Source organism: Pseudorca crassidens, chromosome 9 (assembly GCF_039906515.1).
Source record: "Pseudorca crassidens isolate mPseCra1 chromosome 9, mPseCra1.hap1, whole genome shotgun sequence".
NCBI lineage: Eukaryota > Metazoa > Chordata > Mammalia > Artiodactyla > Delphinidae > Pseudorca > Pseudorca crassidens.
The window spans coordinates 10,666,310-10,693,737 of NC_090304.1; the positions used below are offsets into that span (position 1 = coordinate 10,666,310).

The 27,428-nt window shown below is 57.0% G+C and overlaps 2 protein-coding genes across 7 annotated transcripts; one reads left to right on the forward strand and one right to left on the reverse strand.

The window, feature by feature from the left end:
• The first annotated feature begins 1,749 nt into the window (after positions 1-1,749).
• SLC15A3 (solute carrier family 15 member 3) lies at positions 1,750-20,337 on the forward strand. 2 transcript variants are annotated; one of them, XM_067748880.1, is made up of 9 exons: positions 1,750-3,243; positions 6,758-7,047; positions 8,903-9,050; positions 10,484-10,594; positions 11,321-11,489; positions 12,944-13,102; positions 14,116-14,271; positions 14,360-14,448; positions 14,752-20,337. In XM_067748880.1, the coding sequence occupies exons 1-9, from the start codon at positions 2,686-2,688 to the stop codon at positions 15,019-15,021; spliced, it is 1,950 nt and encodes a 649-aa protein (XP_067604981.1). In that variant the 5' UTR covers positions 1,750-2,685; the 3' UTR covers positions 15,022-20,337. The 2 variants fall into 2 exon arrangements, with proteins under 2 accessions (XP_067604981.1, XP_067604982.1); XM_067748881.1 differs by lacking the exon at positions 14,360-14,448 and having other exon boundaries at positions 1,754-3,243.
• TMEM132A (transmembrane protein 132A) lies at positions 14,964-27,383 on the reverse strand. 5 transcript variants are annotated; one of them, XM_067748877.1, is made up of 11 exons: positions 26,965-27,383; positions 24,304-24,518; positions 23,890-24,108; positions 22,802-23,133; positions 20,947-21,096; positions 19,715-19,913; positions 19,487-19,630; positions 18,225-18,427; positions 17,201-17,477; positions 16,662-16,853; positions 14,964-16,244 (listed from the first exon to the last, which is right to left on the reverse strand). In XM_067748877.1, exons 1-11 carry the CDS (start codon positions 27,062-27,064, stop codon positions 15,204-15,206), a joined length of 3,072 nt encoding a protein of 1,023 aa, XP_067604978.1. In that variant the 5' UTR covers positions 27,065-27,383; the 3' UTR covers positions 14,964-15,203. The 5 variants fall into 5 exon arrangements, with proteins under 5 accessions (XP_067604978.1, XP_067604979.1, XP_067604980.1 ...); XM_067748878.1 differs by having other exon boundaries at positions 19,715-19,910; positions 26,965-27,382; XM_067748879.1 differs by lacking the exon at positions 26,965-27,383 and adding an exon at positions 25,817-26,256.
• Positions 27,384-27,428: the final 45 nt, after the last annotated feature.

Genomic DNA, 27,428 nt, shown 5'->3' on the forward strand with positions numbered 1-27,428 from the left:
ACCTCATCCACAGCACTGTCCCTGACTGACGTGACTGAAACAGAATCCAGGGTGGAGAGCTCTGCTTTCTCTCCATCACCCTGCCTTACCCCTGCCCTTGCATGGGCTTGTCCCATCCATCACCGCTTGGCTTCTTACCCGATAGAAAATTTTAACAACCCAGATTTTGGTGGTATCTACAGCTTTTGCAAGACTCCATTTATTTTAGCTTTTGGCCTTCCTGAGGCTATTCTTACAAATCTTGGCTTGGGACAGTCTTTCATTTATTTATTCAACCAAAAGTTTATTGAGCACCTACTATTTGCCAAGCACTGGGCAGTCATTAGGTTAAAACAGTGAAAAGTTACACAAGCTTCTTCTACAAATAGTGCTGGAACAGCTGGACATCTGAGTCAGCAATCACACTCCTTGATATTTACCCGAAGGATTTGAAAATGCACGTCCACACAAAAACCTGCACACAGATGTTTATAGCAGCTTTCTTCATAATTGCCAAAACTTGGGAGCAACCAAGGTATCCTTCAGTAGGTGAATGGATAAATAAACTGTGGTCCATCAGACAACGGAGTATTATTCAGTGCTAAAAATAAATGAGATATCAAGCCATGAAAAGGCATGGAGGCATCTTGAATGTATAATCCTAAGTGAAAGAAGCCAGTCTGAAAAGGCTACATACTTTATGATTCCAGCTCTATGACATTCTGGCAAAGGTAAAACTATGGAGACGATAAAAAGATCAGTGGTTGCCGGGGGATGGGAGGGTGGGGGAATGAATAGGCAAAGCACAGAGGAATTTTAAGGCAGTGAAAATACTCTGTAGGATACTGTAATGATGGATACATGTCATTATACGTTCGTCCGAACCCACAGAACATACAACACCAAGAATGAACACTAAGGTAGCTATGGACTGTGGGTGATGATGTTGTGTCAATGTAGGCTCACCCTTGGTAAAAAAAAAAAAAAATTCTGGTGAGTGATGTTGATAATGGGGGAGGCTATGCATGTGTGGGGCGGGGGGGGGTTGAGAAATCTCTGTGCCATCCTCCTGATACTCTTATAAACCTAAACCTGCTCTAAAAAATAAAGTCTTAAAAAAAGTTCAACGATTCCTTGATCCAGTGACACTTCTATTCCACTGGAGGTGATAACTGGAAATTGAACGAGCACTATGTGCTCCGAAGACATTAAAACAGAGAGAGGATACTGAGAATCCGGTAGGCAACTGCTTAGATAGAATACTAGGGAAGGTCTCCACGAAGAGGAGACCTTCCGGCTGAAATCTAAATAAAGAGAAAAGGCCACTCATGCCAAGATGTGGAGGAAAAGCTGTCTGGCAGAGGTAACAGCAGAGACCAAGGTCCTGAAGCAGGAAGGGGCTCAGCATGTGAGAGGAACAGAGAAAGTAGGTCAGTGTGGCTGGATCTGAGTGGACGTGGGGCTGCGTGATGTTGGAGGAGGGTAGGAGCCAGATGCCATGGGGCTTTTAGGTCAGGGTGAAGGCTGGCCCTTAATCCAAGCGCACCAGAGGGCTCTGTGGAGGGGAGGGCTAAGGCCTGATTTTGATATAGTCTGAGGTCAGTCTCTGTCAATCTCAACTTACTTGTGGGCCCTCTATGGTGCCACAAGCTTTGAAGGTGCCCCCACTTCCTTCCTCATGATAGCATTTGCATAATCTGAATTCATTTGAGAGCTTCCTGTGTCTCTCAGGAGCCCGAGCAGTGGTTTACCCCTAGTTCAGCCACCATGAACCAGTCATGCCCGGACCTCCCTTCCCCGCCTCCACTGGGCCTCAGTCTCCGCATCCACGAAGTGGGCGGGTAGGACCAAATGATGCATATGGCATTTCCGGTCCCATCACTCTAACTTTGGTTTGTGATTGGAAGAGGATGCAGCAGAAGTGGGATCCAGGAGAGAAACGAAAGTGAAAGATGGAAAACATTCCTCCAGCCTCCAGGAAAGTAGGCAGAGCTGGGGGTGGGGGGAGGGTAATGGGGGGGAGGGAGGTTTTTAGAAAGCTGGCCTGGCAGGGTCCCTGTGACCCAGACTTTCGCTTCTCCTAAACACCCCAGAACACCATGTGACGCAGCCTGGCCACAGAAGCAGCGAAAGGGGAAGCTAGGGGCTCCCAGAGTTTCTCAAGGAGCAGAGAGCTGGACAGAGGCTGAGCCCGAAGGGAGAGGGCCTGGGAGGGGCGGCAGGGGAGGCAGTCTCGGGAAGGCGAGGAGCGGAGGAGACAGCGGGGCGGTGGGGGCACAGGGAGCCCCTGTGGGAGGACCCTTGTCTCCGGAGTGTGGGCCAGGTGTCACCAGGGGAGGGGACAACGGTTAAGAAAAGACGACCAACCGGAGAGACCCGCAGGAAAGGAGGGGGAGGGGCAGAGACGAGGAAAGAGAAGGGTCGGCAGTGAGGAAGGGTGGAGGAAGGAAGAAGAGTTAGGGGTGGGAGGAGGGGAGAGGAGAGAATTAGGGAGCGGGAAGTAGAATCCGGGTAGCCCCAGAGGCCCCAGGGGGCGAGAAAGACAGGGAGAGGGGACAGGGGAGCAGAGGGGAAAAGGGAGAGGAAGGGGGGACCAAAAGGGGTGAGAAAGGAGGGAAGGGAGGAGAAGAGAAGAGGGAGGCCGCGGGGGAGGGCCGGAGGGCTGCGGACAGGGTGGGGGTCTGAGAAGCGCAGCGGGGGCCCAGGATGCCCGGGCCGCGCACACCAGTGGAGCCCCGAGAGTCCGGGGAGCGCCGGCCGCTGCTGGAGCGCAGGCCGCGGGAGCCCCGACGGTGGTGGCGGGCGGCGGCGGCCGCGGTGCTGCTCGTGGAGATGCTGGAGCGCGCCGCCTTCTTCGGCGTCGCGGGCAACCTGGTGCTCTACCTGAACAGCGCCGACTTCCACTGGGCGGGCGAGCAGGCGTCCCGCGCCGCGCTGGTCTTCCTGGGCGCCTCCTACCTGCTGGCGCCCGTGGGCGGCTGGCTGGCCGACGTATACCTGGGCCGCCACCGCGCCATCGCGCTCAGCCTCCTGCTCTACCTGGCCGCCTCCGGCCTGCTGGCCGCCACCGCCTTCCCCGACGGCCGCAGGTCCTTCTGCGGCGAGATGCTCTCCCTGCCGCTGGGGCCCGCCTGCCCTTCGCACGGCTGCCTGCACACCTCGCCCACCCCCTACTGCGCCCCCACCCTCTACGCGGTGTTGCTGCTGCTCGCCCTGGCCGCCAGCTCCGTCAGGAGCAACCTCACCTCTTTCGGTGCCGACCAGGTGAGTGACAAGAGGGCCCGCCCCGTCGGGAGGCCCGGGGCGTGCGGAGGGAAAGCGATGGACCCGGGAGTCAAGAGGCCCTGGCTGCCAGCCTGCGTGACCCCTCTCCGGGCCCAGTTTCTTTATTTGAAAGAAGCTGTGGGGTTGGGGCTTTGGGGGTGCGGACCCCTACAACAAAAACGATGGCACGATAGTGATAACCATAGTTGGCCTTTGACTATGTGCCACTTTCAGTGTTTTAACTCATTTCGTCCTCTTAACTACGTAGAAGGTAGGTAGTATTTAGATGTCCATTTTGCGGAGTAGGACACTGGAGTTTCAGGATGTTTATCGGCCTGGCTGAGGTCTCATAGAGAGCAGGTCGAAGAGCAGGTTAGGGTAGCTGCACATCAGGCCCCACACCTTGGGCCCCATCTTTGTGTGTTGTAGAGATCTAGAGGCAGGCGGGAGCCTCTTCTTGCCAGCTGTGCCGGAGGTTGAGTCAGGCCCACGTGTTCAGATCCCAGCTCTGCCACTCACCAGCCAGAGGCACCTGGGCCAATACCTTAACTTCTGCGCCTTTTTCTGTACACTTTTGGACAGAACATGGCACATAGGAGAAATTCGATAGATATTTGTTAAATGAATGAGTAAATACTGTGTAATAACATGGCTATATTTTGATAGCTCTACTCAGTGGGCTATTAGACAGTAATTTTTAAAAATATGTAACGTGACTTGAACAAAACCACATACAGTGTTAATGAGCAAAAGCAACGCAAAATTGCCTACAGAGTATGAGTACAGCTGCGTGAAAAGAGCAGGTGTCAACAAAAGGGGGAAACTGGAAAAAATTGTGACAGTAGTGTGATCAGGTGCCACTGGACTAGCTGTACTTTTTTCCTAATTGCTTTAAAATGTTCTTTAATTGCATGTATTACAATCAGAAAGGGGACATTTTGGAAGGAATATTGCATCCAGCTGGCAACCACAATGCGGCATCCGACACAATCTCCGGAGTCCTTACCCAGGAGTGACTCATCCAGCCTGTTCGGATTCCTTTGATGATGGGGGATTCAGTGCCCCCAGGACAGCCCCATCCATTTCTCAGCCGCCACTGACCTTCCTGCAGACCAGGAGACCCCCAGCATCTGCCAGTGGGAATCTCTCAGCTTCCCTTAATTCTTCTGCTCTTTCATTGACATCCCACTCCGCCCCCAGGTGCCCTTGACTTCATTGACCTCCAGAGGGCCTCAGCCACCTACTGCCTCCTGTCTGTCCCTCCTCTTGGTGGCAGAATTGGTCTCTCAGAGGCTCGGCCACTGGGTAGCATGGACTCTGGGTGGGGCCAGGCCAGGCTGGAAGGCTGCCTGGGGGTCTGGCCTGATCCCTAGGACAGTTCAGAAACACTAAAATGATTTGAGACAGGGATGGAATCATTAGATTAGATTTTTTTAAAATTCTTTTCTCTTTTTTTTAAACCCCACATTTGTTTATTTATTTTTATTTTTTGGCTGTGTTGGGTCTTCGTTTCTGTGCGAGGGCTTTCTCTAGTTGTGGCAAGCGGGGGCCACTCTTCATCGCGGTGCGCGGGCCTCTCACTATCGCGGCCTCTCTTGTTGCGGAGCACAGGCTCCAGACGCACAGGCTCAGTAGTTGTGGCTCACGGGCCTAGTTGCTCCGCGGCATGTGGGATCCTCCCAGACCAGGGCTCGAACCCGTGTCCCCTGCATTAGCAGGCAGATTCTCAACCACTGAGCCACCAGGGAAGCCCCATTAGATTAGATTGAGTTCTTTAAAATGGCTCTGGTTACAGGGTAGGCAGTGGATGTGGGTAACACGAGTGGGCACACCAGAGCAGCGAGGGGGCTGCTGCAGAATTCGGGGGGGGCAGTCAGATGGGGGGTGCAGGTGGGAGGGGCTGGCACCATCTGACAGACAGCCATACCCAGGAACTGAGTGTTTAACACACTTGCTGATTTCAGAAAGGGCCATCCATCATTCTCAACAAAGTGGCTGCTTGTTTTGGGAGAGCTCATTTATATCCTGAACGGGCTGCCTGGTCCTCCCCTTACAGTTGCAACTGTCATATTCATTTATATCCAATTAATAAACGGAGTGCCTGCTCCTAATGGGACTTATTCAATTTTCTGCTTGAAAGTCTACAGCAAGGATTTTCAGTGAGTGAGAATTCTCAGCGAGTGGACAGGCCCCTCCCTCCTCATCCCCAAGAGGACCCCTCAGAATCTCCAAGGGGATGCAGTTTTAAGCGCACCTGTGTGGACTAAAAGTTTACATTTGGAAAATGAACAAAATACCTAGTTACCTTTTTCCTCATGCAGCTACAGAAATTAAAGCTTGATAAAATCTTAACTAATGGATATATGTATCTCTGGGTGGAAGGAGAATAATGGATTCTGAGATTTGGGGAGTTATTGAAACGGTGATGGGGTACAGAATCATTTATCTAGAGAGGTGACCTCCAGACATCACTGCTTTTAAAACGTACAGATGCCCGGGCCCTGCCCCAGATCTGCTGAGTCAGAATCTGGGACCAGGGTCTAGGAGAGGTATGGGCAGCCAGTGCAGTTGATCCAAGCCAGCAGACCGGAAGGGGGCCTGGGGCCTGGCTGTCGCAGATTGATCCAAATCCTGGGTAAAGATTTTCAGCTTTACTGCCCTTGCTGGGGGGCCCACATTTTTTTTTTTGCATCAGGCCAGAACCCGCTCTTGGGGCCGTGTCTGGGACCGCTTCTGCTTTCCCTGATTATGCCAACTTTGTCTGACTGGGAGGCAAGTTGCAGTGGGAGCACAATGGAAAACTCCATTTGCATCTTCAAACTGCAGAGGAAATTTTCAATTAGACTTTAACTGTCCTTTCAGTAATATGCACAAATGCTATTTAATAATGTGGAACAGACCTGAGACCTTGAGTGGCTTTTTTCTGACTATGAAGGTGACGCCCAGTTTGGATTGCTCAAAGACAAAGGGATAAATCAGCTAGAAATGAACAAAGGGGCACCAGAGACATCTGTTGTGTGTACTAGTTAGTGACAATAAAAAAGCAATGTGTGGGCTTCCCTGGTGGCGCAGTGGTTGAGAGTCTGCCTGCCGATGCAGAGGACACAGGTTCGTGCCCAGGTCCGGGAAGATCCCACATGCTGCAGAGCGGCTGGGCCCGTGAGCCATGGCCGCTGAGCCTGCGCGTCTGGAGCCTGTGCTCCGCAGCGGGAGAGGCCACAACAGTGAGAGGCCCGTGTACCGCAAAAAGAAAAAGAAAAAAGCAATGTGTGTCAAGGGCAGGAAGAAACAGCTGTGTCAAAATGTCCTGATCATTAACAGGTGACTCCCAAGAGAAGGGTTTATTCATTCATTCAACAAATATTATTGAGCATCTATTTAGTGATCAGGATGAGGAAAGTGCCAGAACACCCACCCACTGATCCAAGAAGTGTCTCTGTGGGAGAGGGGGTGCAGGCGCGCGGCAGGGTGCCCTCGCACCTCCTGGGGCCTCACTCTCACCCTTGCCCGGCAGGTGATGGACCTTGGCCGCCACGCCAGCCGCCGCTTCTTCAACTGGTTTTATTGGAGCATTAATGTGGGTGCCGTGCTGTCGTTGCTGGTGCTGGCCTTTATCCAACAGAACATCAACTTCCTGCTGGGCTACAGCATCATCGTGGGCTGTGTGGGCCTGGCCTTCTTCATCTTCCTCTTCGCCACCCCCAGCTTCATTACCAAGCCCCCCACGGGCAGCCAGGTGTCCTCCATGCTCAGACTTGCTCTCCAGAACTGCTGTCCCAGGCGGTGGCGCCGACACTCTGCCAGGTAAGGGGAGGGCTCTGGGTGAAGAGGCCACATGATCCAGTTTAAAGACATTCTGGATCAGCTCCAGGGGTAGCCCTTTATGATGACCAGCTCCCCCGTGGGCTAGAGCTGCCCGCCATGACTGAGAATGCTGGCGGAGGTCAGGGTGATGGTGGTGGTATTGGCAGTGGACTAACCGTAGAAAGTATGAGGATGTTAGTGGTCTTGACAGTGACGGTGGTGATAAAGATAGGGATGGTGGTGTTATTAGCGGCAATGAAGATAAATGCTGGCAATGGCGATAGCCACGGCAGTAGAGTGGTGCTTATGAAGACGACCTACCAGTGAAGGCTGTTGGGATAGCAGTCTACGCTACCTGGGTATTAAGTATAAGAAAGGCTAAGATGTCGGCCAAACTGGCTCCCTTTCCCATTAGCTGGCATTCAAGGGAGGAAGGTTCTGAATGGCCTTGCATGTGCACAATGGCTTCCTTTTGCCCCTCTCTTCCCTGAGTTAATTGACTACTTATGCTAAGCAAACCTGTCTCCAGACCTTGGACCCAGTTACAGCTCCTGTCAGTGGGATCTAGATGGAAAAGGTATAGAACATGCTTTCCCCCAACCTGGTGCATTGCTGTAAGGTTTTGTTTGAATGGTCCATTGCTGCCTAACTAACTACCCCAGAACTTAATGGCTTAAGCAACCACCTTTTTTTACCCCTCAAAACCTTGCGGGTAACTGGGCTCAGCCGGACAGTTCTGCTTCTTATGGTATCACGGCGGGCTGCAGTCACTGAGGACTTGAAAGGGCTGGAACATCCAAGACGGCCCACATTCCCGGCTGGCAGTCAACGTTGTCTGTCAACGAGGACACCTCGGCTCCCCTTCGTGTGCCCTTGCCCCCCAGGTGGCCGGAGCCTCTCCCGGCAAGGTATCTGGGCTGCAAGAGGAGGGAGCATTCCAAGAGGGAATGTTCCAGAGGGCAGGAAGTGGAAGCTGTCGGTCCCTGAAAGGCCTTTTGGAGGTTTGGAGTCCCAAAGCATCACTTCCTCCTCATTCTGTTGGTCAGTGCAGTCACAGCCCAGCTCAGATTCAAGGGCAGGGCAGCTAAAATCCACCTGTTAGTGGAAGAACAACGTCACAGACTGGGTGGGGAGAAGCTGATGGTGGCTGTCACACCACACCGGTATCGTCCCTTTTGGAATCTCAAAGGATGAGGCAAGGCTCTTGGGCAAGTAGGGATTAGAAGCCTCTCAGGACAAAGGGCAAAGGGTAAAGGGTAAAGGTTGATCTTTCCTGTCTCCTGATAATGTTCCCTCCACCCCTACCTCTCCATCCCTTGTTCTGTAGGGAGAGGGCTCCCATGTTGCCTGTTGAGGAGGATGGACTTGGAGAGTGCGCTGGGGGGACTGGAGTGACAGCCTCTCTCTCTGAGTCAGGCACGGACTGGGGCTTCCCTGGCTCCCATGGCACACCAACACTACAAGCCAAAAAATCCCCCAAGACTCTGCTCGCCACAGCCTCTGGTCTTACTTCCCCCAGGACCCGAGAGGCCACAGCTCTAGGATGGAGTGGGTCTTGATCGCCAACTCTGCCACACGGATGGCAGTGATAGTATTGACAGTGGCAGAAAAATAATAGTGATAGAATGAGAACTCCACGGAGGGGATGGCTTTGGTGATGGTGATGACGGCAAAAGGGATGCCGATGGTGGAGCGGAGGACATGAGGGTGGGATTTCTGAGATGATGTCTGTGATAGGTTGTGATAGGGGAGTGGGATTAAATAGCGGATGATGGGGGAGGTGGGAAGGCGGCCGTGGTGGTGGTGACGGGTGACGGTAGCAGCCATTTTATCTGCTGCCTCTATGGCCCCTCAGAGACCCTCCAGGCACCCAGCTGCTTCCTGATCAGAGGTCTCCCCAGGCTGGCCCTTCCCCCCAGGAGGACATCGCCAACTTCCAGGTGCTGGTGAAGATCTTGCCCATCATGGTGACCTTGGTGCCCTACTGGATGGTATACTTCCAGGTCAGCACCCCCGCCCTTTCGCTCTGTGGGGACTCGCTCCCCAGGCCCCTCACTGGTCTCATCTCTCATGGTAGATGCTCAGGGTATGTGGAAAGGGGGAGGGGCTCACAAAGTGAACTGCTGCCACGTAGCAGCTGGGGTGGCGCCTGGAGCTAAGCCGTCCCAATAATTACACTCTGGGTGGTAGAGCACAAGGAACTCTGGAGACAGGTCTGAGGCCCAGTGACTGAATAAGTCACCCCATCTCTCCGGGCCTCAGTTTCCTGTTAGACTAGAGGCTCTAACAGTTCTGCAGCATTCAGATTCTCCGACTTGGCAACGGAGGCCCAGAGAAGGTGTGTTGGTTGCCCGAGGCCCCACAGCAAGTTAGGGGCAAGCTTAGTCCCCCGAGTGCTTTGCAACAAGTGGTTCCCCACCCTGGCCGCGCCTCAGAATCCCCTGCAGAGCTTTAAAAAATACAGATTCCCAGGTCCCACCGCAGACTACTGAAAGAGAATTGCTGGAGGAGTCTCCAGTGTAATAAACTTCTCAGGTGATGCTGACGCTTAGCCAGGTCTGAAAACCGCTGCTTCCCGCCCACTCCCCAAGGGGAAGGTTACTGCAGTGAATGTGTGTGCGGGTGTGTGGAGGGTGGGCAGCAGCCTAACCCCAGCCTCTAATCCCCAGTCCACAAGGTCACTGCCTCTCACACACGCTCTGCAGGAACCTTGTTGTGAGCTGCAGAGGGTGAGGGTCATGCAGGGCCAGCCTGCTACGTGGGGGTGGCACAAAGGCAGAAGGTGTCTATGATGGGACATGCGTGTCCATGGTTGATCCCTAGTCGTACCAGTTGTCAGAATACTGACATCCTTCCATACCAGTCAGCAAACAGCTGCTGCCCTGAGCACCCCAAGTGCCCTCCTCTGGCCCCAGGCCCTCCTGCAGGATTCTCCCAGAGCCCCCTCCCTCATACAGCAACGAATGGGATAATGGCCGGTATGGCGGGGAGCCCTGGAGCCTGCCCCTGCTGCTGTCCAGGGCCATTCTGGCGGGTCAGTGCCTACGCAGTCCCCAGTTGTGTCAACCTGTGGGGCTCAGCTTGGCCTCAGTGTCAGATGAGCGCTCCCTGTGGGGACAGCCATGCATTATCTTCCCCATGTCAACAAATATTTATCCACACTTACTCCGTGCCAGGCCCTGGAGACAAGAATGTGAGCCAGACCAGCTGGGCCTGGGCTCTGGAGCAAAGCTGCACGCACAGCCCTCAGGCCTGGGAACAGAGCAAAGGAAACTCCCGGGGAGGGAGGAGGGTGGGAAGCTGGACGAGGGGACAACTGCCCGGCTGCCCTGTGCTTGCTGCTGCGGAGGAATGCCTGCCTTGGAGCTGGGAGCATCCTGGGATGGAGGTGAGGCGGCCACCTCTGTTCCAGCCTCACCTCCAGCTCTCTCGGCAGATGCAGTCCACCTATGTCCTGCAAGGTCTTCACCTCCAAATCCCGGACATCTTCCCAGACTACCCTGCCAACAGATCCGCGGCTCTGAGGGCCCAGGGCAGTGGCTACAAGGTAAAAGACACACATGTGATCAGCCCCCACTTCAGGCCGAGCCGGGGGCTTCCTCTAAGAAAAGGAGGAAATGAAGCTGCCGCCACACTCCCGTCCCCCAGCGGCACGGCATCCTCGGGATACAGGAAACGCACCTGGAGGCCCAGACATCCTGCCAAAAGGCTCAGGTGCATACAAGACTTCAGGTCAGCTTCACTCCCACCCACTGCTGCTCTGAAGCGGGCCTCACTGCCCAGTTTGCACCAGGCCCTCAGATCAGGCACATTCGGGGCACTCTCAGCTCTACCCTGCTCCCTCCCTCTGTGGGACTCCTGGATGCTCACATCTCTGCCTTTCTCCAGGACTTACCAAACCAGTTCCTTGGCATCTCAGAGACTCTTAAAATCAAAGACCTTCAGAGCTGGCAGATAAATGACATACCTGCTACTAGACCTCCCTTCCTTGCCCATGGCAGACATCACTAATCTATCATGGCATTCTTTCATGCTGAGCCCATGAACATTCCAGGCAGCCACTACCAACTGACAGAAGTTGAAGGAACCTATTTGCCATCCCTGATCTAATCCATCCCCTAATTACACAGCCGAGGAGCGTGTAATCAGGGGAGGGGAAAGGACTGACTCTGGGTCGCCCAGGGACAGTCTGGATGGAGTCCAGGTCTCCGGACTCCAGCCCAGAGCTCCTCCTGCTCTGCTAGCCTGCCTCTCTTGGTTCCTTCTTTCCCAGATCCCAGAAGCCTGGCTCCTCCTGGCCAACGTCGTGGTGTTGCTGATCCTGGTGCCTGTGAAGGACCACCTGCTCGATCCTTTACTGCTGCGCTGCAAGCTGCTTCCCTCGGCTCTGCAGAAGATGGCGCTGGGCATGTTCTTTGGTTTCACCTCGGTCATTGTGGCAGGTATGTCGGCCTGAGTGGAGGGCCTTGGGGAGGGGGCTGGCCTTTGTCTGGGGCTGGGGGGAGGCTGGCTTCACCAGGGGCTGATGCTGAAGCTGTGGGCCTGGGCCAAGTACACCCTCCGCCCGTGGGTGCCAGTCTTGGCTTCTGGAAGATGTGAGCTGAAAGAGACCCTCCTCCTTGAGTCCAGCCTCCCCTCGTTTTGACAGATGAGGGGACTCAGGCCAAGAGAGGAAAAAAAGATTTTCCCCAGTGGGATGTACGCTTTCTGAAGGCAGGGGATTTTTTTCTTTTTTATTCACTGCTATGAATAATGCACATGGGTGCTCAAAAAATGTGTTGAATGCATTTCCCAAAGACACAGCCGTTTAGCAGTTGGCGGACATTTTTCAAAACGTATCTATTATTTATTCTCTTCCCTCTTCCATTTCAAAAGGATTTGAAGGCTCTCATAGGAAAGAAGCTCTGGTAAAGAAGGCTTGCATGCTACTGCACAGACCTCAGCCCTTTTCACGTTGCGACTTAATAATCCTGAAGTTACTTAGTGTCTTTGAGCTTCATCTTTCAAATGGGGAGAGTAATTCATTCAGACCCTGTGCAGAGGCCAGGCTCCACCCTCATGGAATGTGGTCTAGCAGGAGTGTTGTGAGGATTAAACAAGAGGAAGTCAATAAAGCACCCAGCACCATGCCTGGAACACAAGGAGCCAGAGGAACTAAAACTAAATAAGCAGTATTGTGTTGCCAAGTATGAAAACCAAACTAGATTCGTTTTCAGCTACATGCTTTAGTGCACTTTGTCCTATTTCATCCTCACAATAATCCTGGGATTTTGATTCCTACTTCTTGCATAAGGGAACTGGGTCTCAGAGAGGTTAAGTGATCGGCCCAAGATCACACAGCTAGCCAGTGGCAGGACCAGGACTGGAACCCAAGTCACCTAATTCCATATCTGGTGTTCATTCCACTAGAGCACAGCTGTCTTCTAAGCAATGAAGGGGAAGGAGATAAACTAAACTTGAAAGCCAGATTAGAAACGCTATTGTAATACTTGACGCTGCAGTAGAGGAGTCATATGATATCATGGGAACGGGGCTGGCTTTGAAACTAGACACGCTGGGGCGCACATACAGCCCCAGTTACTTATCAGCTGTGTGACTCAGGGCTGATTGTTTAACTTAAATTTCTCTTTCTTACTTATAAGAATGCATATTAAATGCCTCGCCTATAACAGCCTCTCAGTTAACGAGAGCTGTTACGGTTATTGAGTGCAAACCTAGTTCTGAGCTTCCTAGCAGCCAAGGCAAAAAGGGAAGAGATGGAGGGCCAGTGTTCTTTTCCTTACATGCTGCCTAGTCAATGACTGGCTACTTAGTGAATACCCACTACATGCCAAGCTCTGTCATGGGCTAAGCTGCTTACAGTGGGCCTGACTGTAGCCCCTCTCCCCACCACCAGGAGTCCTGGAGATGGAGCGTTTAGAGTACGTCAGTCACAACCAGACGGTGTCCCAGCAGATTGGGCAGAACACATATTATGCAGCACCACTGTCCATCTGGTGGCAGACCCCTCAGTACCTGCTCATCGGAATCAGTGAGATTTTTGCCAGCATCCCAGGTATCCTGGACCCCTCCCCTGCTCTCGCATGGGTGATGGGCTCTGCCTGGTGGTGCCTCGAAGTCAGAGGTCTCACGGGCACGGCCTCTGGAGCTTGTCTGCACGGAGGAAGGCAGGGTTTTCTGAGCGGGGCTGCAGTCACCCCGTGGGGACTTAGCAGCACTGGTTTGTGCCAGGCACTGCGACAGGCAGTGGGGATTAGAGGTGAATAAGACATTCCCCACACCACCTGTCCCCACAGGCGCCCTGGTGCCATGTTCCCCACCCTCTGTGACTTTGCGGTTGCTGTTCCCTCTGCCTTCCCATTTCCCAGATTGGAAGTGAACTCCCATTTCCCCTTGAATTCCCAGTCTAACTGCCCTCTCCTCCATGAGGCCCTCTCCAAGGCCTCTGAGCAAAGGGGGTCCTCTCTGTCTTCCCTTTGTCCATGTGGCCCGGGGCAGAGGGAATGGGGCGGGGGAGACACTGGGAGATTTCTGAAGTTGAATCAAAATGATTTGATGATGGGGCTTCCCTGGTGGCGCAGTGGTTGAGAGTCCGCCTGCCGATGCAGGGGACGCGGGTTCGTGCCCCGGTCCAGGAAGATCCCACATGCCGCGGAGCGGCTGGGCCCGTGAGCCATGGCCGCTGAGCCTGCGCGTCTGGAGCCGGTGCTCCACAACGGGAGAGGCCACGACAGTGAGAGGCCCGCGTACCGCCAAAAAAAAAAAAAAAAAAAAATGATTTGATGATGATGCTGAAGGTGGGCAGAGAGGGTGGGCAAGAGAGAGGATGAGGATGAGGATGGGGCTTCTGTCACTGAAATGGGAGACCCAGGAGGAAGGGGAAGAGGGGTGACAGGGCAGTGTGGGAGCATCCAGGTGGAGGTGTTCAGGGGGGATGAGCAGGGCAGAGGCAAGGGGTCACCCAGGGGAAGCCAGGAGGGAGGCTTGGCTGGGGGAGGGGAGGGCTGTGGCCCAGCAGGCTCTGCTCCTCCACCAGCCCCTTGGGTCGTCCTTCCTCCCTCTCTGCAGGCCTGGAGTTTGCGTACTCAGAGGCCCCACGTTCTATGCAGGGCGCCATGATGGGCATCTTCTTCTGCCTGTCTGGGGTGGGCTCGCTGTTAGGCTCCAGCCTGGTGGCACTACTGTCACTGCCGGGGGGCTGGCTGCACTGCCCGGAGGATTCTGGTGAGTGTGCGGGGCCTCCCCGGGAATGGGACATGGGTGGAGGGCGACTTGGAAAGGTGATGCCAACTGCCAAGTGCTTTGACCCCAGGCAGATGGAAATGGCACGCTAGACTCAGTACGGGGCACTCGCCCAAACCTGGCCCAGCGCCCACAGCATGGTCCTGTCCTGAGCCTCAGGTACCCTAACCGTCCAAAAGGAATCAGTGAACTCAGCAGACCTCCAAGGCACCTTCCTGCTTCCGGAACTCTGCCATTCTGGCTAAGGGTCACCTCTCTCTGTGGTACTTATGTTTTAAGCCCCTGAAAGAACAGCAAGCTACCAGGGCATTGGAGACACCACAGGAGACACCCAGGGCAGCCCGATGCTAGTGGGCTATCTGCCCTGTGTTTTCAGACCCCACCCGCTGCCCACTTTGGCTTCAGCTGGCAGCGCTGGGGGAGCCCTGCCCTGACCCGAATGCCAACCCCTCCTTTCCCCAGGGAACATCAACAAATGCCGGATGGACCTCTATTTCTTCCTGCTGGCCGGCATTCAGGCTGCCACAGCCTTGCTGTATATCGGGATCGCTGGTCGCTATGAGAGGGTGGCCCAGGGCCCAGCCTCCCAAAGCTGTCCCAGGAGGGACAGTGGCTGAACACGGCCCCCACTCCCCGCTTGCCTCTCTCCCCCAACAGACAGCCGCAGGCCCAGCTGGGGTTTCCTTCTCAGTTTATTCTGTACCCAACATTAGGATGAAATGGTTCTCATAAATATGGGCCATGAGCCCTTCCTCACGACCGTGGTCCATGACAAGGGGCAGGGCAGAGGGGGCCTGGGTGGGAGTCCTTGCGAGGGACCAGGCAGGGGACTCGCATCAACAAGCACCAGAGGATGAACAGGAGGCTGCCCAGGCGAGAGGCCCACGGCGCCGGGCCAGGCAGGCCGGGGAGGGTCAGGAGCTGCCCCGGATCCGCTCCATGTAGCTGCGCAGCTCCTCGGGGTCCTTCAGCCCCATGTCCTCACACACCCAACGGATGTCCTCCTCACCTGCCACCAGGATGGACTGCACGGCAGGGGCCCCCCCGGGCTCCTCGGGCAGCTGGGCTGGGGGTGCTGGCGCAAACGTCACAAACTCTACCCGCTTCCGCCGCCCCCCCGCTTCCTTCCTGGCCAGGGTGCTCGAGGAGCTGGGGGTGCCCCCCGCAGGGGCCTGGGCCAGGGTCAGGGCCTCCCCTCCTCCCCCACTCTCGCAGGGGCAGCCCCCCTCCCCCTTGGGCAGGCCAGGGGACTGCCGATCCAGCTGGCGGCTCAGGTCCTCCTGGTCAGTGCCCAGCCAGACCCAGTTGTGGGGCTGGGGGGCGGCAGGGGCGGCAGCACTGTCGGGGGGCTCCTTGCGCTGGTAGCGCAGCATGAAGACCACACCGTTGACCAGGAAGATGAGGATGGCCAGACAGAAGATGCCCAGCAGGGCGTACATGCCCAGCTCTAGTTCGGTGACCCGCTGCGGGGCGGGGACCATCTCCTCGTCTTCTTCCGCCTCCTCCCTAGCTTCTGCCTTCTCCTTCCCGGCCTCCTCTGCTGCCTGCTCAAACTTGCGCCTCACATCCCCGCCGCCCCCCACACTGCCTGCCGCCCGCCGTTCTCCACCCACGCTGGCCTCTGGGGCAGCTGAGCTCTGAGCGGGGCTGGATGGGAGGGCAGGGGCTGGGGTGGGAGCAGGGGACAGCCCTAGCCAGGCGGTGCCAGAGGCCAGGGGCACACGGTGGCGGCCCCGGCGGCAGGGCTCAGGCGGGTGCAGAGCCACATGCAGGGGCAGCCCCTTGACGCCCGCCCCACTCACCACCACCCCGAGTTGGGCACCCCGCTCATAGGCTGGCAGCACAGCGCCGGGCTCCTCGGCCGACACGGACAGTCCCAGGTCACGGTGGTTGTAGAGCTCAGCGGGGGCCAGGGTGTGGTCAGAGAAGGACAGCCATAGGGAGAGGGCCACCTCCTGTCGGGCACACAGACACAGGCAGAGACACGCCAGGGCACGCACGCATGCACACAGAGACCACTCCCACAGAGACAGGCCACACGGAGGAGAAGAGACCAGAGAGAAAACAGACACAGGCAGAGGGACAAAACACAGGGAGAGAGGGGACATGCGTCAATCACCTGTCTTCCACTCTGCCCTGGGGTCTGAGTCATCGGGAGGGTCCTCAGTTAGAGCCATCTAATAACCTCCCACTGCCACACTCCAGCCAGTCACTGCTTGACCACCTCCAGCCGCAGAGAGCTCACTACCTTACAGGGAGTCAGTCCGCATCCCGAAAACCCTGAGGTGAAGGGTGGAGGTACCTCCCATCCCCCTGCTATCAACCCCCAGCTGGAGATGTTGACCTCATCCCCCTGACCCCCCAGCTGTCACCTGCTTTGGGGCAGGAAGGGCTGACTGTGCCCAGCACGTGGCTGTGACCTCCCCGGGGTGGGCAGTGCCCCGGCTTAGGGCAAGTGAGATGCCCATCACTGGCTGCACCCGCAGCTCCAGCACCGAGACCTTGTCATCCGTCACGGCCAGCACCTGCTCCCCCAGGATGGAGTCAGACAGCGGGGAGCGCACCTGAGGGTGAGAGGGAGTTGGAAGTGTGTGTGGGGGGCCCTCGTACACAGACAGCCTCCGCCCTCTGAGAACCCAGCACCCTTACAAAGGGATCTGGTGTGCTCCCAGCATCTGCACAGGCTGCTTTCCCACCCGTAGCACCTCAAGACCTGGCTCCCACATACCCAACCCCAGCCCTTCATACTTTGAGGACTTCCTCCGTTACACGGGCCGCCCTATTCTGACCCAATCCCCAACCCCCCTGGGTTCATACCTCCCCAGGTACACCCTGGGCCTTCCGACACTCTTCACACCTGACCATTAACATTATGGGAGTCACCTACACCCTTTTCAGGCTGTCTGCTCACCTCGATGGAGGTGACGCCGGGCTCCCGGCCCACCAGGACGCGGCCTCCCTCCAGCGAGGCGACACTCGGGTCCTGCACGCGGGCGTGCGGCGCCACGAGGTGGGACACGTCCAGCAGCCAGTCCGGGCCGAGCAGGTGGGTGAGGCGGCGGCCGCCGTCCAGCGGGTGGGCCGCGAAAGGGACGAGGAAGCGCACGCCGGCGCGCTGGTACTGCAGGCGGCAGCCGCGGACGCGCCGCTCGGCCTCCTCCGCCCCTGCCGCCTCGGGCTCCAGCACCCTGCGGGGAGCGGCGGCCCGGGGGCGGGGCGTCAGCGCGGGCCCCGCCCCTAGCCGGCCGAGGGCCCCGCCCAAGGGAGGCCCCCGGCTCCTAGTGGGCGCACGTTCCCCAAGCCCCGCTCGCAGCCGCACCTCCGTGGTCAGGTCCTTCCACCCGCAGGCGCCGCGCCCCAGTCCCATTCCTGACTGGTGCCTTTGCCTATGCATCGAGCCGCTCTCGCCCTCCTCTTACTCCTAATTGGAGCTCTGGTTATGCGTGATAAGACCCTCTCTTAAGGGGGAGACCCACGGTGCTCGCTCTCTGGAGGGCCTGGGAGCTCAGATTCCAGAGGCCTGAGGCCACCTCGTCCTTGCGCTCTGGTGGGATCCCCTCAATATTTACTAAGTGCCATCTTAGGCTTTGAGGACACAGCAGGCGACAAAATAGACAAAATCCCCCTCCTTACATGCTAGGGGAGGAGTGTGGAGGGTAGTCAGACCACAAACAAGATTAATCAGATCACGTGGTATGTTAGAAAGTGATACGTACTATAGAGAAGTAAGGCAGGGAAGGAGGAGAGGAGTGGAGGTCGGCAATCACAAACAGCGGTCAGAAGCTGGGTGATGATGGGCGGGCGGGGGGAGAAGCAACCGCAGGCAATGGGGCAGTTTTTCAGACCCCAGCTCGGGCTTATGGCTGTGTCCCCTGCACCCTCAGTCCCAGAGCGACTTCGCCAAGGCCTGCCAGCTTCCCCAGGGCTCCACCTACCCTTCCGCTGGGCCAGGTACCCTCCAGCCTCGGACCTGCTCGAGGGTGGTGTCGGTGAGTTCGATGTGCAGGGGCAGCAGCGGGGCCCACACGGTCAGCCGCAGCGAGGCCCGCAGCCGGCGCCACCAGAAGTCCACCCGCACCCCCCGAGCACCCCGGCTCTCCTTGCCAGCCACAAACACAGTGTCACAGGCCTCGGACACCTGTGGGAGGGCAGAAGACAGGGGGTGGGCGCAGCCACCCGGGACAGGTATGGACCGGGGGGCATCTCTTGACCCCCATACCATAAGAAAGGGGTACGGTTGAAATTCATTCTGTATTTTTCTGTAATGCGTGTCCTCAGATTAAGATTTCCCCACGCGGCCAAGATCCGTTCCCCTGGCAGGAGCGGCCCTTCCCTGAGTTCACCTGGGGCTCAGCTGGGGGAACTGGCTATCTGCACAGGACAAAATCCTTCTCCTGGCAGAGGAGGGTTTGAATCCACAACTCTGGCTCCTCATTAGTGCTGGCCCCTGGCTTGGGTGCCGGAGCCACCAGGTACGAGTGGGTAGGCAGAGGCTGAGGGCAAGGCAGACCTATCCGTCCGTGAACCCTCAGGTAGGAACCACTTACACAGAGGCAAAGTGCTGGCACAGGTAGCCAAAGACACCTCCACTCAGGCGGCCAGAATTTAGGAAATGCAGGCCCTGGGCTGCCCCTCTGAGGGGAATTCAAAATGGGGAATGTTGCCCTGCCTTTTTTTTAACCTCATGGGTCATTATGAGGCTCCAATAATAATAGTTGTCTTTACTTTTACCATTCGATAATGATTATATTGTATTATGATTATGACAGCAGCCCCTGCTCTCCGCTGGATACTGTCTTAGAGTGCTTTTAATTCTTACAACATCCCTAAAATAGATTCCCATTTTAAAGCTTAGGAAACGGAGGCTCAGAGAGGTTGAGACTTGTCCACAATCACACAGCTAGCTGATAAACAAAGATGGGTTTCAAATGAAAACTTTCCCACCATAAAGTACGTGCTCTTAACTCTCCCACGTCAGTTCATTTGCCAGTGCAGTAAGAACGTGAAAGTGCCTAAGTTGGGGGTTTGGGGGTTGCACAGCTCCCACTTGACTCTGGAGAGAGTTGGTGGGACCAAAGCTGTGGTCCCCCTCATGAGGTTACTGGCGTCAAGAAAAAGCTGTTCTCTTGGGGACCTGAGTGGGGAAGGAGGAACGCTGTGTGCGCCACGTGTACACAAACGCATACGTGCCACTCACCTGCAGGACCTGTGTGTTGGCTGACTCGCAGCCGATGTGCTCTGTCACCTCCACCAGAGCTCCGCCACTGTCCACGGTGACAAGGCGCACAGGGACATGCCGCGGCACTCCAGTCAACGGCGCCGTGTTCACCAGCTCCTCAGCCTGGGGGTGCAGGAGGAGCTCAGCCCCAAGCTCTTCACCTCACTTGGCCCCCAGCCTGGCTGGGAAGAGCTGGGGACCCCTTACCTTGGCCAGTGGGACGAGGGCTCTTATGTCCCGCTCCGACACCAGGATCTCCCACACCATTTTGTCCTTCTCCGCTTCGGGGGCCTGGCCTGGGTACTCCAGCTGCCATGTGACAGGGCGAGTGACTGCCACGCCCCCACTAGTGCCATTCTCCACCAAAAAGTCCACCCACAGGAACTCGGACAGTTCAAGGGGGCTGCTGGCCAGAAGAGAGAGAATCTGAGTGCTTGAGAGCGGCCAGGCACTGTTGTGAGCACTTCCTGTATTCATGAGGTAGGTCCTACGATTATCCCCATTTTACAGATGAGGAAACTGAGGTCTGGAGGTTATGTAACTCGCCCAAGGTCACACAGCAAAAAGTGGAAGGGCTGGGATTAAACCCAAGCATCCTGGCTCCAGAGCCCAAGTTCTTATCCACTTAAGATCCATGAAGCCACTTTACCAACCCCTAGAACGCTCGCTGGCTCTCCTGCCTTCCTGGGCCCCCCGCACTCAGGCCTCTGTCTTCCACAGCCGTTGGGGTGACATGAAGCACCAATGTCAATTTCTACCAAGTAGGAAGATTCACTTCCCGGTCCCAGAACTGCCACTTGACACCCTGAATAATAAATTACCTCACGGAACCAGCCTAGATGCTTGCTGGGTGGTACCTTATTTTCACAAACCCTAAGGGATGCATCATTATTCCCATTTCACAAGTGAGGAAACAGAGGCTCTGGTGGGGTAGGGCGGGGGCGTGCTGAACTGGCTTGCCCAAGTTATTTATCCAAAAAGTGTCAGAACTAGGATTCAAACAGGGGCTACAAAGCACATGGCCTTGACCCAGACTCAGGGCATGAATAAGAAGAGTTCATCAATGTTAAGAACTGCAACTGGGCTTTGGGGGGAATATTAATGGCTGGGAAAAAAGGGACCCATTTGCTGGTAGTGGGAGGCAGGGTAGTGGCAGTGAGGGTTGTGACTGGGCGGCCAGGATAGACTGTCATCACCTGGATTAAGACTCACAGACACTCACTGTACCTGGCACGTACCTGGGGATGGATAGATAGTAGCTGAATGAACAAAAGATATATCTGCGTTGTGCTGCTTCCTCGAAGGAGTCTGCTCTTGTGCCTGCCTACATGGGAATATGGGGGCCGGCAGCCCCCTCCCCTCGGGCCCCCTAGATCTGCCCACTAGCACTCCAGTACCACCCCTCCCCGCTCCACCCCTCGTGGGAGGGAAGCACCCACCTGGAGTCCGGCCCCGCGGGCCTGTCCTGATGGCAGGTGATGAGCGTGGTGTGGTGCTTGGAGCCCTTGAAGCGGTCCAGCTTGGCGGTCCAGAGGGCTGGCTGGGCTGGGCGGGCAGCTGTCACATACAGCCCCTTCTTTACCTTGATCCTGGGGAAGGGGACACAGGTCCAGTTTGTCAGGGGGCTGCTGAAGCGTGGACTGGATCAGAGCGGGAATATAAGGGACTCCAGTGTGAATCTCCTCCTCGCCATCCTCTGACCCAGAAGGACCTCATCTCATTGCAGGTCCTGCCACACAGCTCTCCCCCATTCAAAGACCACTTATGACTCCCCACTGCCCACAAGGTCAAGTCTTAGCCTGGCATCCGAGGCCCTCCAGGGTCCGGTCCAGTTTCTTCTTTGGCTGTGACATCTCTCCACGCACTCTTAGCTTTAGCTGCACCCGAAGTACACGAGCACGACGCCCTTCATGCCTCTAAGCCTTTGCTCAGGCTGTACCTTCAGCCTGGTCTGCCCTTCCTTTCTTCACCTGCTCATTCTTCAAGTCTCCAGCAACACAGATACCATTTCCTTTAGAAAGCTCTCCCTGTGGCAGGATGAATTTCCCCTGCCTCCATCCCCCTAACCCCAGCCCCTGCAGCACTTTGTACCTTCATCAGAGCATATAATCCAGTCCCTGCCCATCCAGTCCCCTTCCCTACCACTAGGGGTCCCTTAGTGCCAGAGGGGGATGGGGCCTTGCTCTTTTCTGAAGGTCCCGAGTGGAGACACAGGGCTTGGCATATTTTAAGTGTCTAGGGAGATCTAACGATGATACGAGTGAGAGAGGAGGGCGTGAGAGACAGGGAGATGCGACGGGCACCTGTGAGACACAGGGATGGGACACACACAAACCCCATTATGGGGTAGGCAAGTCACGCCCTGCAAATCCTTGGCAGTAGTAAGATTGGGGTGGGGGGGACTTCCCTGGTGGCGCAGTGGTTAAGAATCCGCCTGCCAATGCAGGGACACAGGTTCGAGCCCTGGTCTGGGAAGATCCCGCATGCCACGGAGCAACTAAGCCCGTGTGTCACAACTACTGAGCCTGCACTCTAGAGCCCCATGAGCCACAACTACTGAGCCTGCGCACCACAACTACTGAAACCTGCGCACCTAGAATCTGTGCTCCGCAACAAGAGAAGCCACCGCAATGAGAAGCCCACGCACCGCAACGAAGAGTAGCCCCCGCTCGCCACAACTAGAGAAAGCTCGCGCGCAGCAACGCAGACCCAACGCAGCCAAAAATAAATTAATTAATTAAATAAATTTAATAAAAAAAAAGATTGGGGTGGGGGATGGCTGGGGGTGGGGCATTTCCTGAAGAAACGGACACAAAAGGAGGGCCTTCCTATGGGAAGGAGCCAGCTCTGTCCAAAGGCTAAGGACCCATGGTGAGGGTGGTAAGAGGGAAAAGATGCAGATGAATGGGACTAGGGCAAATACCTCTGCCGGGCAGCTGAGCATTAACCACTCCCAGGCACTGCACTTTCCAGTTTTTAAGCCCTCTCCCGTTTCCCCTCCCTGGAGCCGCAACTGCCCTGTGGGTAACGTTAGCCCACCGGACAAAGGAGTCTCAGGGAAGCGCCAGGGGAGGGCAGCTTCCTCCTTCTGATTCCAAGTTCAGGGCCGTGCCCAGTCGCCGGGTCCTGCCTGCTGCCAGGGCAACCACAGTGCTTGGCCTGGAGTGGGTATGGCGGACCCATGTTTTGCAGAGGTCAAGGATTCCACTGAATACCCCAAGAGGAAGAGGTACCTGCGCAGTCTTCCTGCAGAGGTTCCGGCCTCTGACCCGCCCCCAGGGGCCCGGTGCTCACCGCAGGGTCAGGACGCTGGCTGTGAAATTGTGTTGAAGCAGGAGGGTGGCACTGAAGAGCTGGCCGGGCCGCACGGGCATGTCAGGCACCCGCAGAGTCACTGCCTCATCCAGGGGCACCTCTTGGTACTGTGGGGGGTCCGCGGGGCGCAGCTCCACGTCGCCCACTGGGAGGGCCTGCTCTCCAGGGTCCTCCTCCCTGCCGGAGCCGCAGCCCCCAGGGCCCTCGGCTGCCGGCTCCAGTGTGTAGGCCAGCTCGGCCCGCGTGGCCGAACCCTGGGAGAACCAGTGGGAGGGGAACTCCAGCTCCACTACACAGGCGCCCAGGGATGGCTGCAAAGACACAACGACCATGGTCAGCGTGGTGGGGGAGGGGAGTCCCAGCACCCAGGGCGGGAAACCCAGAGCTGCAGGGGTCCCTGAGAGCAGGGCCAGCGCGGGCCACAGGCGCATGCCACGTGACACAGCCAACTGGCAACGCGACTGAGGCTAGGTCTCAGAACGCGTCCACTGGCCGTTCTTCCACCTTTGGCAGCAGTCTCATTCCACAGGGAACCAACCCCAATGCCTGCCCCTATTCATGCTCCAGGATGGCCCTGACGACCACTCAGAATCCTCAGGCTTCTCAGAATCCCACAGCCCACAGAACACCTCTCTCCAGTGGAACCCTGTGCTAGACTGCGAAAGAGCGGAAATTCCGATAATAAAAGAAATGCAAACAATGATACAACACTCGCTGAGGGATTGCTCTCGTGCCAGGCATCGGGCCAAAAGCTCTTCTTGCAGCCATCTCATTTATTCTCCATTCCAACTCAATATGAGGTAAAAATTGTTATTATCCCATTTTACTGATGAGGGAACTGAGCCTCAGAGAGGTTACGTTATTTGCCCAAAGTCACGTACAATGGACTGAACTCCTTAAGGGGGCCTAAATAAGAGGGACCCGCGAAAGCCAGCAGAGCAGGAATGGAGTCAGGTTCCATGACCTCCAAACCTCCCGGGAGTGGTGAGCCCTCTCTTCCCTACTCCGGGACCACTCTCTGGTGGACACAGCAGCAGGGCCAGCCCAGGTGGGGCCCTCACACTCACCTGGAAGCGGCAGGCTTGGTGAGCAGTGCCTGCAGGGTGTGTGGCGTGGAGCCGGGCACAAGGCAGGCTGCCAGGCCCCGGGGGCCAATCCTGCCCTTTGAGGTGGAAGAGGACGCGGGCGTGGGGCTCCGCTGGAGTCACAGCCGCTTCCACTGACACGGCCCGCACGTCCCACGGGACTGGCCGTTGGTGTGGCTCAGTGACCCGAGGGGGGACCACCTGGAGGGAAAACGGGGGTGCTCAACAAAGCAAGGGGTGGGGAGAAGCAAAAACTCAGGCTGGCAGGAGACAGCCTTTATGGGCCTCCTTTTCCCCCCTCTGGAAAATGGGGAGCTCAGCTAGGGCTGAGCGACACACAGCAGACCTTGGCTCTGAGTCCGGTTAGCCCAGGAGACTCTGGTGGCCCCTCCTTACCTGCTGAGTGGCGAAGGGTGGGTAGGAGGCCCGGAGAAGTGGCTGGGCCCTGGGCCAGGGCTGCAGGAGCAGAAAGGTCTCAGATCGGGAGCCCAGAGAGGAGTTGGCAGGTGGATAGTGGCCCACCTGCTGCACACGGAAGTGCTCGGGGGCATCCAGGAGCTCCAGGGCCGCCGGCAGGTAGACTGGGTCCAGGGGGTCCTGGTCACAGTCCACTGAAAAGGGAGAAGGGGGAGGGATGGTGACAGCTTTAAGGCAGGCAGGGGCTGAACTCAGCTTCGTCCCGGGGCACAGCAGTGCTGAGCGATGGACGAAGAAAAGGGTTGTAACTGTCCCATCCTCCCAGGGTGTCGGGGGGAGTCTCCCCATTTCACAGATGAGGTAACTGGGACCAGGATTTGAATCTACATCCAGGACCGACTGCCAGCTTCCAAGTCATTCCTTCTTCTGCCTTCCACAGACCCAGGCCTTCCTCACGCCAGTAGAACCTTCCCAATGTCTCCTCCTCCCCCATTCCTGCCCCCTACCTACCTGCCTCTGACACCAAGGCATTTGTGGGGTACAGACCTCCCCAGACAGGGTCTATGTAGTAAAAGATGGTGTTGAGGTGAGCTTCGTAGAAGTAGAGACCGTTTCTCAGACCCTGGGTCCTTGGCCAGACTCGGCTGGGCATCCCCACCCCCACCCCCGCCTCCCTCTGCATCATCACCATGGCAACCTTGCACTGGTTCCCCGAACTTGCTGCCTTCTACCCCATCCCAACTGGGTATTGGAGTGCAAGTCTAGAATGGGGGAGGGGGGCGGGAACCATAAGCTTGGGGAGAGAGTCAAAGTATTCAACCAACAGTCAGAAGGGCAAAGGACCCCTAAGACCATATTAGGTTTGTATCAACTATTAGTTAGCCCTAAAAATAATAGTTAACATTTTTTGACAGAAAGCTATAAATATACTATTTTAAATACTTTACATGTATTAACTCTTTCGGGTTTTGTAATAGCTCTGAGAACTAGGTTCTATTAGTATTAATCCCATCTTATGGTTGTAGAAAATGAAGCTGAGAGGTTCAGGGACTTGCCTGGGGTCCCACAGCAGGAACGTGATGGAGCTGGGAGTCAGAGCCCAGGCACCAACCATTACACACCCTGCCTCTCCACCCTCCACCTCTCCACCCTGGGCTGCTTTCCACCGTGCACCCTGTGGGCTTCATTCCCTAGAGTGTGGGTCTCTCCTCCTCTGCTGGGCAGCGCCTCCCTCCAGGGTCAAGAGTCACTGTCACCTTCTTAAGGAAGCCCCCCTTGATTGCGTGCCCTCCCACCAGTCCCCTCAGTCTTCTGCGCCCCTGAATTAGTTATCTTCCTGTCTGTCGGCTGGGGGCCTTGTCTTACTCATCCCAGCATCCCCCACCCCTGGAGAGGATGTTCTGGGAGTCTGGAGACCTGTGTTTACGTCCTAACTCTTCCCCGATTAGCCTTGGGTCAGCCATTTAACATCCTGGAGCCTCAGTTTCCTCACCTGTAGAGCGAGAGAGCATTTAGTGACACGGTGGACAGGGGAGGGCTTTGTAAACCGCGGTGCGCTGTGTGGAGGAGGGATTATTGCTGCTGCATGATAGATGTGACAAGGCTTTCCTCTTCTCTCTGTGTGAGGGGTTATTAGGGCTCCTGCTGGGTCCCCTGGGGAGGGGAGCAGGTGGCTGAAAGCAGCCCTAGAGCCAGTTCGCTCTCAGCCCCACTGCTGGGCTGGGGGACTTGACGGTTTCAACCTCCTTCTGGGCCCTCCCCAGCAAGGAGCATGTGGCTGAGAAGCTCCACTCCCCGCGACTCCCACCCCCAAGTGTAACAGGTGAGTGACTATGGCTCCCTGGGGGCAGACCCTGGCTTCTGGTTCTTCTCCTACTCCATACTCCACTGCCTGGATAATTACAAGATGCTCTGTGGCCTGACTCCCACGGACTCGCATCACTCAGAGCTCAGCTCTCTGGTGGGGGGAGGGGGCAGAGAATGCCTCGCTCTCCGTGGCATCCTCCTCCACCTAGCAGCCTCAGCCCACGACAAGGGCAGTCGGCCCCCCACGCAGGGGCACAGGGGAGGCGCTGCCCCTTCCTCCAGTGATCTCCATACTCAGGAAGGCACCGATGAAGTAATTCCAAGGTCAAAGAGCTCCTTGGGGCAGGGGGAAGGCGGCTGCGGATCTCGCAGGTCCTGGGCAAAGGGGCTGCTTCCCGTTCCGTGGGGGCTGGGTTGATGGTTGCGGGGAGGAGGCCAGGAGCCACGGGGCTACAGCTCTCTGTACCGCAGATTAGGGAGCTGGTGTGTGCGGGACAGGGGGCAGCCAGGTTAGACGTCGCGACTGGAGGGGAAACTCGTGGAAGGTGCGGGGACACGGCGAGGATGGGGGGAAGACGGTGAGAGCCCGTGGACCCCGCTGGCCTTGGGTCGGGAAGAAGTTGCCAGGTTATGCAAGTGAGGAAAGCCAGAGGCGCGAGGCTGGGGGCCGGATCCCAGGGATAAGACCTCTCCAACCCTCAGGGCACGCTGCGGGGCGACCCGGCTCGGGGTTTAGTCCCAGAACTCGCGGGTTCCCGGCTCCCGAGCATCCCTCGCGCTCGGCCTCTGCTCGGGCCCAGCTGCCCCTCGCCCCGCCCCGCCCCTCCCGCTGACCTCTCACGACGTCCAGGACGAGGGCCACCAGCAAGCAGAGCCAGGGGCCGCAGGGCCCCCGGGGAGCCGCTGCCACGCGCCCCGCCATCCAGACGTTCATCCTTCCCACTCAAGGCCGGGACTAGGCGGGCAGTTCAGGTGGCCGCGGTCCTCCCGGCATCTCCCGGCCCGACCCGGCCGGCTGGGTCCCCGCCGCCCGCCAATCCGCGGGCCCGCCCGCCCCGCGGCTGCAGTTCCCAGACAATGGAGCGGGAGCTAGAGCTGGAGCAGGAGGATGGGAGGGAGCGAACACGGCTCACGGGCTGCCCCTCAGCCCTGCCGGGTCCTAGTGCCCTACGGATGCCGAAGCCCCAAGCGCCCCCGTGCTAGAGGTCGGGCAGAAGGCCACTTCCCCGGGGACTGACTTGCCTCTGCCAAAAGGGACACGACGACGTGTTCGGTTCGCTCCCTTTCGGAAGCTCCTG